At 40.4% G+C, this 15756-nt stretch overlaps 1 protein-coding gene across 3 annotated transcripts in view; it reads left to right on the plus strand.

Moving 5' to 3' along the window:
- The window catches only part of LOC106867633 (multiple epidermal growth factor-like domains protein 6), a 109433-nt gene that overhangs the window by 87600 nt on the left and 6077 nt on the right, over positions 1–15756 (plus strand). For 2 of the 3 annotated variants that reach the window (XM_014912557.2, XM_014912559.2), the window contains 6 exons: positions 1496–1573; positions 7448–7705; positions 8610–8867; positions 11101–11229; positions 13114–13239; positions 13954–14088. In XM_014912557.2, the coding sequence (XP_014768043.1) occupies positions 1496–1573; positions 7448–7705; positions 8610–8867; positions 11101–11229; positions 13114–13239; positions 13954–14088 (984 nt within the window). The remainder of the gene's footprint in view (positions 1–1495; positions 1574–7447; positions 7706–8609; positions 8868–11100; positions 11230–13113; positions 13240–13953; positions 14089–15756) is intronic. The other variant, XM_014912558.2, reaches the window with a different exon arrangement.

Here is a 15756-nt window from a genome sequence, read left to right on the forward strand (position 1 = left end):
TTTTTCCTTCCTCCCCCCTCCCAAAAAGAAAAGCTCTACATTGTATTTGTCCCATCTTCGTTGAGCCCTGTGTGGCTAATAAAAGAAATGTATCTCTCTCTCTCTCTCTCTCTCTCTCTCTCTTTCTCTCTTTCTCTCTCTCTCTCTCTCTCTCTCTCTCTACTTTTTTCCCTATCACATAATTGCTCAGGTTCTCTTTCTCTCTTGGAGATGAGACAACACTAGTGCAGATGAATGAGCAAAGACAACATAGGATAAAGAGGACTATTAGTCTTGCCTGGGACAAGGCAACACCATTAGTGCTGGTGCCACAATAAAATGCTCTCAATATATTCGATAATGTGGTTGGGGATAGAAAGGGCAACCAGTAACAAGGGTTACACTCAAAGTTAAACATACAATCAATTTATGGTCTTCTGACCTATCTGGGGTTGAGAAGTAATTCCAAATAAAATGGACCTCAACCATAAAATGATCTTATATATCCTTAGCTCATTAGTTTACTACTTTTTCACTAAATACCCTACATGGACAACATTTCAAACCTCTTACCTTTCTGTTTTAACTTTGGTCAATCCTTGATGTAAGAAAAGGTCTTTGATCTTCCAGCCAATCCACAGATGCTTTTGTTCCCATCCCTTGAAGAAATTATGTAGAGTCAACATTATGACTGACATCCACACTACACAAGCAATATATATATATATATATATATATAGATAGATATTATTTATTTAAAGGTTACAATACATGTATTTAAGCACTACTAATAGTTTCATATGTTGAGAAATACTCAAACATATTCTTCAGATGCAAACCACATATCATAGTTTGTTATGATATGTGGTTTGTGCCTGAAGAATCTGTTTGAGTTCTCTCAACATATGAAACTATTAGTAGCGCTTAAATACATGTATTGTAACCTTTAACTAAATGATATTTATCTCTCACCAGATGGAGTAGTTTTTTAATTGAGTTTTCTATCATGGAACAGTACATTTTATATATATATATATATATATATGAAGTACAAGCAGCTCTCGTGTAATAAATATTGTTAAATACATATACTAACGTATATGCTTTGTGTATATTCTGGACATACCAGCTCATGATTTTAAATGCCATGAGCATATAAGTCGCACTGGCTAGCTGACTCACCTTCAACCCAGGCAGGTAGGTGGTGTTGATTAGCTACAAAAATGGTGAAACATTGATGTCTATCACTCCCAAATGGGATTCAGGGTGAGTTATCTCACCTGTTCATGGTTCTAAGGTGTTTTAACACTGACGACACATGAGTTATATACTCCACTACGCCATTGCAGCCACCGGAAAATACACAAAGCATATACATTAGTATATGTATTTAACTATATATATATATTGCTTGTGTATGTGTGCATTTGAATTGTGTGAAAACTGTTCTTGCTCTCTGCATGTACTAACCAACTCTTCATTGGCCTGTTGTATGCACCTTCTGTGGTTGGTAAAGGTAAAACATTTAAAATCAAGAGGAAAATGAAGAAACAGAAAACGGCCAAAACAACACCAAGTCCTGAACTTCACGGAGGTAATTATGAGTGAGATCCTCTTGTAAAGAACGGTTAAGAATGTTCCTTAATGGATTGGCTAATAACGTTCAGAACTGAAAGACAAAATTTTCAATGAATTAATTATTTACCAAATTAAACTGTCTCAAAAGCATTTTCGTTAAGATGAGAAATTTTCAAACCATAACATTTTATTTTTAGAGTGTGTGTGTGTGTGTATTTACAATATTTATAAATACACTATTTACCTCATCTGTAGTGTCATCATTGTCGTCATCATCATCATCATCCTTTTAACTTCCACTTTTCCATGCCTTCATGAGTCAGATGGATTTCATCAACACTGGTTTTCTAAGGTCAGATGCCCTACCTGTTGCCAGCACTCACCTGTTTGCCGTCAAATTAATATTTCTTCATAGCTGGACATGTTTTCATGGAAGACTGGAATCAAAAAACATCATTTGTATGTCGGTGATACTAATTTATAACCCATCGCATGATGTCTACAGACAAGGATAGACACACACACACACACGTATATCACCATCACCCTCATCATCATCGTTTAACATCCGCTTTCGATGGAGCTGGCTAGCAGGGATCTGTCCAGACGCCAACTATCTGTTTTGGCATGCTTTCTACAGCTGGATGCCCTTCCTAATGCCAACCACTTGTGAGCTGGGTACCTTTTACGTGCTGACGGCACAGGTGTTTATATGGCACCGGTATATGTGTGTTTCTTTTTATTGCCCACAAGGGGCCAACATGGAGGGTATATGTGTGTTAACACAGCCCCAGCACAGATGCCTTTTAAGTGGCACTGGCACCTGTGTAGAAGTTAGAGGTTTTACTTACCTTGACAATTTTTATCAAATACAGCAAATCCCCACTTCTCACAGTCCCTTGTCATTTCCTCAGTGAGCCCTAGAATCTGAAGATCCTTTCTCACCCCTTCATCCTGCATCTTCCTGACTCTACCCTTACATTCATGTATGTGTGTGTGTGTGTGTGAGAGACACCATCATCATCATTGTTTAAAATCCTCTTCCTATGCTGGCATGGGTTGGTCACTTTGACATGAAGCTGGCTAGCAGGAGGCTGTCCAGACTCCAGCTGTCTGTTGTGGCAGGGTTCCTATGGTGGGACGCCCTTCCTAATGCCAACCACTTAATAAAGTGAGCTGGGTGCCTTGTACATTGCCAATGGCACTGGTGTGTTTACACAGCACCGACACATGCTGTGTGTGTGTGTGTGTGTGTGTGTATTTACGTAAAGCAGCCTTTTTTTAGTTTTTGGCTACCAAATCCACTAAAAAGGCTTCGGTCACTTTGGTAACAAATGTTACCTGTGACTTTGACACACAGACAGACAGGCACGTGTGCATGTGCATGCACACACACACACACACACAAACCTTTGAATAGTAAGTCATTACTATGTGAAAAATTATCAATGATCCCGTTTCCATGGTAGCAAGTGAAAATCTGTCCCCCGAGGCACCCCAATCACCCTCTCTCCTGCAACAACAATAAGAGTGGTTCCTTGACCCGTCAGAAATAGCAGCCACACCTTCCCCAAACCATAACACCCCAGTGTCTTTAAAAAAAAATGTAGAACACGTTGAATAATATAGTCTTAGTTATACTGTTTGAATAAAAGACAGCGTGGTCATGGAAGGAACCTGTTTGATTATTGGTTTGTTCAGTCATTCCTGACTCAGGGCTAAAACAACAGCAGCTGCCACCACCACCATCATAATATCATTGTCTGATAAGATAGCAGGATTCTGTGTTTGTTTTTGTATCTAATTAGCTAATTAACTGAAATATTTGGGTTTCTACTATTTAATTGGAGCTGTCAGAAAATACATATTTGTGTCGTACATCCGACAGCTCTGTCCTTCTTACTCCTCCACCACCCTCCATGGAGTTTCCACACTTTTGTCTTCTCTGTGTGTGTGTGTGTGTGTGTGTTTGTGTGTATGTGTTTGTGTGTATGTGTGTGTGTGTGTGTGCATATAGCAAGATAAGAGCTGTAAAGCATCTCATTTCTCCCTTGTTTGAGTCGTTGGACTGTGACAAGCTGCCGTATGCACAGTCTATGAAAGGTTTACTCAAGTGAATTGACACCCACTACTTTTTTTCCCTTCTTATTCTATTGGTCTTTTGTTTGCCAAGCCGTGAAGTTATGGGAATGTAAACAAACCAACTTTGGTTGTAAAGCAGTGTGAGGGAACAAACCTGAAGTTACATACATAAATGTTACACCCTGTATATATATATATATCATCATCATCATTATCAGCTAACGTCCGCTTTCCATGCTTGCATGGGTTGGATGATTTGACTGAGGACTGGCAAACCAGATGGCAACACCAGGCTCCAATCTGATCTGGCAGAGTTTCTACAGCTGGATGCCCTTCCTAACGCCAACCACTCTGAGAGTGCAGTGGGTATTTTTATGTGCCACCAGCACGAGGGCCAGTCAGGCGGTACTGGCAACGGCCATGCTCAAATGGTGTTTTTTATGTGCCAACTGCACAGGAGCCAATCCAGTAGCACTGGCAACAACCTCACTCGAATATTTTTTCACATGCCGGTGGCACGTGAATGGGGGCGAGTGCATGAGTATGTATGTGTGGGCGAGCTGAAAATTATGTGGACCTGTGTGTGTGTATGTGTACAAGTAACTTAGTGCATACATGTGGAGTGATATTCCTGTGTCCAACCTAATGTATTGCATCAGGTCCAAATCGTTAGTGTTAATTGCCATTAGCATTGTGGAGCTATTTTGCGTTTGTGTGTTTGTATTGTTGTGTGTGGCATTGGTATATCTCCCTGCTTTGTTTGGCTGAGTGGTGGTTCTTTTTTTTTACCCCCTTTTTCTTCTCCCCGCCTCCCCATGACCATTTGCCATTCTTCTGTGTCGCCTTCATCAGACATCATGTCAGAGGAATCAGAAAGTGGGTGGGGAAGAGTATTGGGTTGATTTGTGTGTTGTTGTTGTTGTTAGCACTGGTTGGTGGCTGTTGAGATGTGACGCATGCGCTGTCAGGGGTGAGGAATTAGTCTTTTCTCTTTTTTTCCTGGTTTTGGTGCTTCTTCTGTAGTTGAGGTGATGGTGTTGCTTCTATTCTTGATAGCACTGATGGAGGTGTTGGTTGGTTGAGTTGGTTTGTCTGTTGTGCTGATGGTGGTGTGGTTAACAGTGTTGGTTTGCTGTTGCTGTTCTTTTGCTAATTGGCAGTCTGTTTTGAGATGGTTTTTGCTACCATAAAAGTAACAATGTGGCTTTCTGCCTTCAAAGTAGGGTCATGTCATCTGGAAGTTTAATTAAATCCGGGAGATTTTCAATTGTTTCTTGTTTTGCCTGGATTACCAACTCTAACCTCTGTCCAGCCCAGTTTTGCTGTTCTAGAACAGTGATTTCTAATATGTTAATTTGTTCTTCAAAATCATAACAGATGGCTGACACCAGCCATCTTATTTCTATTTCGGGAGACACATCTTTAATTTTTACCTCTGTCACCTGACGACTGAGGTAAGTGGGAATCAATTCCTCGCATTCCAGAGTTTTTGTTGAGAGTTCTATTGTGCGCTCTTCTGCGTCGAATCTTACCTCAATCGTGGCAAATCTTTTGCACCTTGCGATATATTTTTTGTAAGCCCATATGGGCCGTAGATATTTTTCAGCTGTTTGTTGAGTGGCCTGTTCCAGTCTTTTAATTTTTATGTTCAGGGTTTTATAAATCATGTTTTTGTTTTTTTAATGTCCTGCAAAATGTTTGTCTTCTTTGTTTAATAACTGTTTGCATTGTAGTAATTCCTCTGTTGAGAAGGACACTAGATGTTTTTTGCTTTTTTTTACCTTAAAATAAAAACAAAATTACTTTGTTTGTTCATGTTGGTGGTGGCAACATTCATTGTCTTAGGCGTGTATTCATTTTGTCCGTTCTCCCTTCCTACTCATTTGGAAGGAAAGCATGCGTCAAATTGTGTGTTGTCGTTTTTCAATTGTGTGTGTGTGTGTGTGTGAAAGTGAATTGATATTTTCTTTTTTACTTGTTGTCGTTGGCAACAAAGGAAATTCTTCATTAAAATTGATTACTGAGACGCTACTGATCTCAGAATGGCTAGCCATTTTTTTTTTCCTCACAAACAAGATTTTTGAAGATGCAATTTTAAAATCCGAAAATTCACCCTTTAGGGCAAATTTTCTAGTGAAGAAACTCGCCCAAGCAAAAGCAGACGTTGTTAAACACTTCTTTCTCAAAAATTATTTGCAAATACACATAAACAAACGTAAATTTTAAAGACTTATGAGAGACGATGTGACAACAACCAGTCGATAGATAGGTAGGCAGACAGGTAGGTAGACTGCCTACAGACGGAGGGGTAGGTAGACTGCCTACAGACGGATGGGTAGGCAGATAGATTTTATATCATCAATGTATCATATATCTGGTAAAAGAAGCACACCCTAAAGCTGTGGTTCCCAACCTTTACACTATCAAAGGCACCCTTTTATTTCAATGAGTTTTCCCACAGACCCCTTTTAATATGCTTATGTGTGTATATATCATCATCATCATTTAACGTCTGCTTTCCATGCTGGCATGGGTTGGATGGTTTGACTGAGGACTGGTGAAACCAGATGGCTGCACCAGGCTCCAATCTGATCTGGCAGAGTTTCTACAGCTGGATGCCCTTCCTAATGCCAACCACTCTGAGAATGTAATGGGTGCTTTTTACATGCCACCGGCACGAGGGCCAGTCCAGCGGTACTGTCAACGGCCATGCTCAAATGGTGTTTTTTACGTGCCACCTGCACAGGAGCCAGTCCAGTGGTACTGGCAACGACCTCGCTTGAATGTTGTTTTCCACATAATTAGTGTACATTTAACACAAAAGAGGCGTATATGTATGTATAAATTTTGAATTTAGTTCACGGGCCTCCAGTACTACCTTTGCAGACCCTCAGGGGGTTAGGAACCCCTCCTCTAAAGCATAAGCAGTAATGTATTAAAAGTAATTAAGTCTATGTCTTGCAATAGAGTGACAAATGGTTTCACATCCACAAAGGCTTTAGCCTCATAGTTATCACATCAGACTCTCAAACTGAAGACAAATGTAACTCTTCACCTCTGTGAGGCCAGAATCCGTTACAGTCATTTGGTCAATTAGTCATCAAAGAATAGTGCAGGGTCAGTGAGGATGAGTTATCTCCTTTAGACTCAGCTGACCTGATATATTTCCAGGCTTGGGTGTTGACTGTGCTCACATTGACAGCAGCACTGATGGCAGCCCCAGCAACACCAGTGGCAACAACAACATCTTCAGGCCTTGAACCAACTGAAGATGTGCCCTTAATGTAAGCGCAACCAACACCCAGACCTGGAACCATGTGGTTGGAAAGCCAATCTTTGAAAAACAGGAAAAGAAAGCAGAAAAAAAAAGTGGGGTGGGAAAGGGAGAATTAGAGATATGTCCTCTTTGACCCTAAAGTCATAAGGTTGGATAGGGGCCAAGAGTCTGTGGTACAGCTGCTCAATCCAGAGATTGAGATTCAGTCAATGAAATTATACATACACACACACATAATGGGCTTCTTTCAGTTTTCATTTACCAAATCCACTCAAAGCTTTGTTCACCCCCAAGTCTACAGTAGAAACTACTTGCAGTGGGATGGAACCCAAAACCATATTATTGTACTATGTACTTCTAAGCCACACACTCAGACTTGTAATGTAGAATATTCCATTATACCATTAATATTTCACTATATTGTTAATATTACATTAATATACTTGTAATACTGAATTGATGCCATCTGATCATATCTCTAATTATTAATTATGGTAAAGTTTTGCTAATGACATCATTATGATTCTTTAGGTTGCAAAGAAAATGAATTTGGTCCTGGATGCAACCGAGTCTGTGAATGTCAGAATGGCGGTCATTGTGATGAAGTGAGTGGAGAATGTATCTGTCTTTTGGGATGGATTGGAGCAACATGTGAACAACCTTGTCCTACTGGTCGTTATGGATTGAACTGCACAGAAGTTTGTCAGTGTCAACATGGTGGAATCTGTGATCCCCGATCAGGGAGATGTTCTTGCCCAGCTGGACACATGTCAAAATATTGTGAAACATGTACGTCTTTATTTTATATTTTCATTGCCATAGAAGACCCTAGTAGCTCAGTCCTTTTTGTATTGTATTTCACTGAAAGCCATATAGCCTGGTACCTTGTCTGAAAATCTAGGGGTTTGTATGGTACTAAATCTAAATAACTAGCCTTGTGCCTTCTCTGGGTAAGCACAGGGGTAATGCATAATTTAAACAAGTCATTCTCAATAGAGCAACAGGGTCCCCTGAAGGCCCTTGACATATTTGAAGGGAGCAACAAACTATCTGTTTTGTATTTTATTAGGGAGATGAATAGAAGAAACTTAGAACTGATTCACAAGCAGATGGGTGGGAGGGTCTTGCAAGACCAAGAAGAATTTCTCAGGGAGCCACAACGAAAAACAGTTGAGAACAGCTGATCTAAATAACCAAAGAGACTTGCACCTTAGACTAAATGACCACAGTTTTATAACCTAGACTAAATGACCAGTCTTGCATCATTTAACACCTGTTTTCCATGCTAGCATGGATTGTACGGTTTGACAGTAGCTGGCAAGGCCAAGGGCCATAACTGGCTCCATTGTCTGTTTTGCCATGGCTTCTACAGCAGGATGCCCTTCCTAACACCAACCCCGTTACAGAGTATACCAAGTGCCTTTTTTACATGATACCAGCACTGATGCTTTTTATGTGGCACCAGCACTGACAGGGTCACCAAGTACCTTGCAAGACAAAAAAGAAAAAAGGCAAAGCCCCTCCCCACAACTGGGAGTAGGAAGAAGTATAGGCATGGGGGTGGCTTTGTGTCAGTTGAGTAATTAAAGGTACAGAGGGAGAGAGAGGCTAGAGATAGGTGTACCCTAGTCAAAATAAGCATTTGTATTGCAACCAAAATTCTAATATTATTGTTCTCATCACCAATCTGCAGCTTGTCCCCCAAACAAGTATGGCAACAACTGTGAGAATGACTGCCAATGTGGGAAGGCTGGCATTTGTAATCCACAGGATGGAACATGTCAGTGTAAAATGGGTTGGAGTGGCGAAACTTGTGAAGAATCCTGTCCATCCGGTCGATATGGTCCCGACTGCGTACACACATGTCAGTGTCAAAACAAGGGAACGTGTGATCCAGTCACGGGTTGTTGTACCTGTGCAAATGGCTACTATGGACAACTCTGTGAAATTCGTAAGTAACTCTTGAATTTTCTTTGCTTGTTGTTTTCGGAGATATGTAGCAGAAAACTGCTTACCATCTGAAGAGAGAATGAATAATTTATGAATTCTTTATATTTCGAGCAATGCACTCAACAACAGAAATAAATAAAGAATTGTCAGAGGTTTGCTACAATCTCTGAAAATTCCAAGTTTACTTCTGTAGATGGGTGAATCACCTTTTGTTACCAACCCACCTGAAACAGCCTCTGACTCTGTGGTACAAATGTCTTGTTTTCAAGTTTTGAATTAAAATCTTCTACCAAACTTTAGTCACAATTTATGTTCCTAACACTAGTTTAATGATAACTAAGTGATTTTACTAAATTTTATTGTTGTATTCAAAATTAATTGAAAGAAACACAGAGCATCTCAACAGAAATATGGTAACAAAAGGGTTAACAAACCATTAATTATTCTCTTTTCAGATTGTAAAAAGTTCTCCATTGTGTTTCTATATTTCACATCGTCCATCATCATTTAATGCCCATTTTCTAGACTGGTCACTCATTTGCTTCATCCGATCCTCTATATCACAATGCTTCAAGTAAACTACAAAATGCTTCTCAGATTAATTATATTTGTCAGATGGTGCTTTAGTGCTGAGAAAATTAACTTTTGCTATTGGCCAGCTGAAATGTTTCAAGAGGAGGGGACCACTTTGATAAGGAGGTGCAATGAAAATGGCCTGCAGAAAGGTTCTGTAGGTTTGTGGTTTCAGTTGCACAAAGAAAGACTGAGACCTGACACACACTCACACAAGCCTTGTGAGTGGATTTAGTAGATGGGAACTGAAAGAAGCCCTTGTGTATTTGTTTGGATCTCCTTGTCTTGACATCACCTGATAGCTGTAAAGGAGTGTAACCACCATAAAAGTGGGGTCATTTGTTTCTAATCAGTGCAAACATGTCTGGCCATGGAGAAATATTACCTTGCTTGAAAAAAAAGTGAGGGTTGGTGACAGGAAGGGTACCCAGCCATAGAAAACCTGCCCTAAAAAATTTGTCTGACCCATGCAAGAATGGAAAACCATCATCTTTTAATGTTTGTATTCCATACTGGCAGAGGTTGGACGGTTTGACAGGATCCAATGTGTCAGAGGAGTGTACTGAGTTCCAAAATCTGCTTTGACATGAATTCTGTGGCTGGATGCCCTTCCTAATGCCAACCACCACACAGAAAGTACTGAGTGCATATTTGTGGCACCAACACTAGTGAAGTCCCCCAGTTGCAAGACAAAGCTTCTTGACAGAGTTGGGGGTGCAGTATTAAGGAAGGTGGCTTTATGCCAGGTGTTGAGTTTAAAGCATGATAGGACAGGAACAGGTGTCTGACTGTAGAGGAGACACATGGCTACCCCAGGAGGAAAGGGAGGAGGTGGAAAAGAAGTGTCAGGGCATAGCCACACAGTACAAGGAAGCAGATAAAGTGAGAACAAGGACTGAATTGAGTGAACATGGATGAAGAAGGTAAAATCAATGGTGAATCTTAGTTTGTGGGGAAAGTAAAACAGAAGTAGGTCAGGGAAAATGTGACAGGTGACGAAATATATGAAACATGGGTGGTGGGGGAGGAAAGCAACAATAGATGAGAAACAGTGAAATGATGTGTGGAGAAGGGGGAAGATGCCTGGTGGCAGAAGAAGGTCAAAGGAAAGTAAGGGGGGGAACATAGTGACAAAGGTGGGGTGGGGCATTGATGGCAGACATGAAAGAATGTGTAGGGAAAAAGGGGGAATTCAGTGGAGAACTAAAGTGGTTAAGGGACGATATTGAGAATGCAGGATGGGTGACAAGTGGTTCCAGGAGAGAAATAATTGGTAACAATACAAAAGGAAGATGAAATAAGTAGAGTTTTGCATTTATAGAATTCTAGGGGTGAAGAAGGGAAGGGTATCAACAGGGTGGGTCATAATGAAGGCTTGACAAGTAGAGATATATTTTTTTAGGGCCTTGTTTGTTTGGGTGGGTTTTTTTGTTTTTTTGCTGAACTGGATGGATCTTCTCAAACACAGTGAATTGCAAGCATCTCGGTCCTTCTGTGATCTCCTCTGTGAAGCTTAACAACCTGAGGTCGTTTTCATTACTTTGTCCCACATCTTCCTGGGGTCTCCTTCTTTCACAAGTTCTATCCACATTTCTAATATTTACAGTGGGATTCCGTGAAATGGTAAAAGAGAATTACATATTGTTTCCTAATATTTTCAGAGTGTCCTCCAGGATCTCATGGTTTCTATTGTAAAGAACGGTGTGACTGTGAGAACGAAGCATTGTGTGATCCAGCCACGGGTCAATGTAAATGCAAGCCGGGATTCATAGGAAATCGCTGTGAAAAAGGTCTGTATGATATTTTTTCAACTTTTTACTTCACCAAATATATGTTCAAATTGAGATCTCTTTCCAAGAAAGTTTATTTTTTTTACCAGTTCCAACCAGATAGTGGTGGCCATACTACAGCACAACCCTAAATAATTACGTAAACAACATTCTGTGTTTGGTAAACTGCTGCCCTTGCATATCGTTGGATGTGATTGAGGTTGATCTAAGATCTTTTAACTGGCACTCCATCAGTTATGACAAGTGTTTCAGTTGATCCAATCAACGGAGCAGTTTACTCATGAAATTAACATGCAAGTGGCTGAGTACTCCACAGATACATGTACCCTTAAAGGTGGCAAGCTGGCAGAAACGTTTGCATGCCGGGCGAAATGCTTAGCAGTATTTCGTCTGCTGTTACGTTCTGAGTTCAAATTCCGCCGAGGTCGACTTTGCCTTTCTTCCTTTCGGGGTCGATAAATTAAGTACCGGTTATACACTGGAGTCGATATAATCGACTTAATTCCTTTGTCTGTCTTTGTTTGTCCCCTTTATGTTTAGTCCCCTTGTGGGCAGTAAAGAAATAAGACACATATAAGCTTAATATAGTCCTCAGGGAGATTCAGCTTTATGCAGAATGGGTCAAGCCTGGCCCTTTGAAATGCAGGTACAATTCACTTTTACCAGCTGAGTGAACTGGAGCAATGTGAAATAAAGTGTCTTGTTTAAGGACACAATGCACTGCCGGGAATTGAACACACGACTTTATGATCACAAGCAAAACATCCTAACCAGTGAGCCATTAAGCCCTCACTATAACACATGGCTTAGTGGTTACGGCATTCTACTGAGCTCTTTCACACTTCTTAAACCCCTACATTTACAAATATTTTTTCAACACTTACATAATCTTCTTAATTATATTTCGCTGCTCCTTCTCTCTGGTGACCACCCCCACCCAACAAGTCTCTATCATATTTTTTCTTTTCTTCTAATGAAGGACTCGTGTTTAAAACATTAAGAATCTTCCCCTTATTTTTAAGTATTAAACTAGAACAGAATTTGTTCACGCTTATCTTTCCCATGTTGTCTTTCTTTTTGTTCATAGCATTTACAGCACATTATTTATATTTGACGGATATTTGTCCTCATCTTGTATCTTGTTAACGTTTCAGCTGATATACCCTCCACCCTTCATCAGGTGTCTTGGGGAAATTTCAAACCTGGATTCTCATTCCTAAGGTATTTTTCGATGTTGTTGTTATTATTATTATTATTATTCAGGTCACTGCCTGGAATCAAACTCGGAATCTTGGGGTCAGTAGCCCATGCTCTTAACCACTACGCTATATACCTGTGGGCTACTAACCCCAAGATTCCAAGTTTGATTCCAGGCAGTGACCTGAATAATAATAATAATAATAATAATAATAATAATAATAACAACATTGAAAAATACCTTAGGAATGAGAACCCAGGTTCGAAATTTCCCCAAGACAGCTGGATAGTATTGCCGAAACGTTGTGTTAACAACAAACAAGATGAGGACAAATATCCGTCGAATGTAAATAATGTACATAATAATTCCTCATCTCTTAAATATAGAACTATAGATCCGATCTGTTCCGATGTCCTCATCCAGGAATGACTAAGCTGATGGTAACTGGGGATTAAATTAATTCAAAAATACATCCAAATTATTGAACATTATTTTGTCTCTAAAGATGAGATCAATGATCCAGAACCAGCATAATTTTCTGCATTTGTTTATATCTTCTTATTGGCAACATTAGAAATCAATGAGAAATGTATGAATGCCACCACTTCTTGTTTCTCCATGCCTAATATGGAATTTGTTGTCTGAATAAAATCTAATGTTTTATTTTATTTTTCTTCTTTTACCAGAATGTGAACCCGGGACCTTTGGTTTACACTGTCAAGAGAAATGCGACTGTGCTTCTTACGGCTGCAACCCAGTCACAGGGGAATGCAAATGTCCCTCAGGATACGCTGGAACCAGGTGTGAAAGAGGTAAATATATTTTCACTTCACTGAACCAGTGGTGGTGGTGGTGGTGCAGGTTGTGATGAGAATGATGATGGTAGTGACAGTAGTGCTGATGGTGGTGGTAGTGGTGGTGATGACAATTGTAATGATGATGATACTGACAATGAAGATGGCGGAGGTGATGGTGATGACATTGTTACTACCCTAAGAAGTGATGATGATGATGATGATGATTTGAGTGTAACATTGGTACAAGACCACAACATTAAGCAATGTAGTTGCCTTGTATAAAGATGGAAAGCTGGTGGAATTGGTAGCACGCTGGGCAAAGTGCTCAGCAGCATTTCATGGGCCTCTGCGTCCTGAGTTCAAATGCCACCATGGTTGATCTCACCTTCCATACTTTTGGGGGTTGATGTAATCACTTGTCCCCTCCCCCAAAACTGTTGACCTTGTGCCAAAATTTAAAACCAATATAATGCCTTGCGTGAACCTCAGTATATTACTGGTACTCTATCAAGCCCAAAAGCTGAAAGGCCAAGCCAACTTAGATGGAATTTGAAATTAGGAAAAGAATGTCACTAAATACCACAAGGTATTTTTGTCCAAAGCTCTAGTAACTTGATCAATTCACCACCATGAGGATGATGATAACAGTAATTGCTATAAGCAATAGTAGTGGTGGTGGTGATGATGATGATAGACAGACCATCTTCCACTTTCTCTTTTTTATTCCAGCATGTCATGAAGGCCGCTATGGTCCAAACTGTCGCTACACCTGTGAGTGTGACAACTATGGAACATGTGACCCCATGTCCGGTCACTGTAACTGCCTAGACGGTTGGATTGGTGCTAAATGTGAACTCACAACAGGTATTTATCTACACACCATTTCGTTGCTTTCTTTTCCGTTTTAACTTGTCGCAGGGGACTTTTTTTTGTTGTTGGTCTGGTCTGTGGTGGTGACTGGTTGAGTTGGTGAATGAAAATGTGTTTCTTGGGTTGCATGTGGAAGTAACTGAACAACACTCGTGAACATTTAACAGAATATTCCATTATCGCACATAAGGACGAAATACATTGACCCTTTACAGATAGCAATAACAACGAAATGAAGATGGTATGCTTCTCTGGATGTGCAATTGTCAGTGTGCATGTTCAACAGAGTGTAAACATCTTGAGAGAAAAGTTGAGCATAAGAGGCATCAGATGTGGTGTGCAAGAGAGACGACTGTGCCTGTGTGGCCATGTGATGCATATAGACAGGGAAAGAAGTGCCAATCTCTAGCTGCAGAGGGAACTTGTGGTAGAGGTAGACCCAGGAAGACATGGGACGAGGTAATGAAGCATGATCTTCGAATGTTGGGACCCATGGAGGCAATAACAAGTGACCGAGACCTTTGGAGATTGCTTGAGAAGACTTGTCAAGTGAAATCATAGTTGTGGTCATTGCTGGAGTCACGTAACTGGCACCCGTGCCAGTGGCATGTAAGAAGAACCGTTCAAGTGTTGGGGCTCAGTGCCACACCCTAGCATTTGAGGGAGCCTGTGGAAGAGGAAGACCTGGGATGAGGTGCTAAAGCATGACCTTTGAACTTTAGGCCTCACCGAGGCAATGACTTGTGACCGTTGCCAGAAGTGTGGCCAGCTCATTTATTCGTATCTTTACTTCATTGGACACTAAACTCTGCTTGCGAAGACCCGTTGAGGCAAGTGAATTTGAAATCTGAAATTGAAATCGAACCGAATCCGACAACTGGCACCCATGCCAACCTCTCCTTCATTGGACACTAAACTCTGCTTGTGACGACCTGTTGGGGCAAGTAAAATCGAAATCGTAATTGAACCATATTCGATGACTGGCACCTGTGCCAGTGGAGCACTAACAGCACCGTCCGAGAGTGTTAATTGCCAGAGCAGCTGTCTGGCTTCCATGCTAGTAGCCTGTAAATAGCACCATTTCAGCGTAATTGTTACTAGCGTTGCCTTCTAGCACATGTGCTGGTGGCACATTAGAAAATCATTGGAGCGAGATCATTGCCAGTGCTGCTGGACTACCTCCCGTGCAGGTGGCACATAAAAAGCACCTATTTGAGCGTGGCCGTTGCCAGTACCGTGTGAATGGCCCTTGTACCAGTGGCATGTAAAAGCACCCGCTACACTCTCAGAGTGGTTGGCGTTAGGAAGGGCATCCAGCTGTAGAAACTCTGCCAGATCAGATTGGAGCCTGGTGCAACCTTCGGCTTACCAGTCCTCAGCCAAACCGTTCAACCCATGCCAGCATGGAAAGCGAACATTAAATGATGATGTTGATGATATATATATATTTATATAATATATGTATGTATGTATGTATGTATGTATATATATATATAATATGTATGTATGTATGTATATATATATAATATGTATGTATGTATGTATATATATATAATATATATGTATGTATGTATATATATATAATATATATGTATGTATGTATATATATATAATATATATGTATGTATGTATATATATATAATATATATGTATGTATGTATA

Source organism: Octopus bimaculoides, chromosome 3, assembly GCF_001194135.2.
Source record: "Octopus bimaculoides isolate UCB-OBI-ISO-001 chromosome 3, ASM119413v2, whole genome shotgun sequence".
NCBI lineage: Eukaryota > Metazoa > Mollusca > Cephalopoda > Octopoda > Octopodidae > Octopus > Octopus bimaculoides.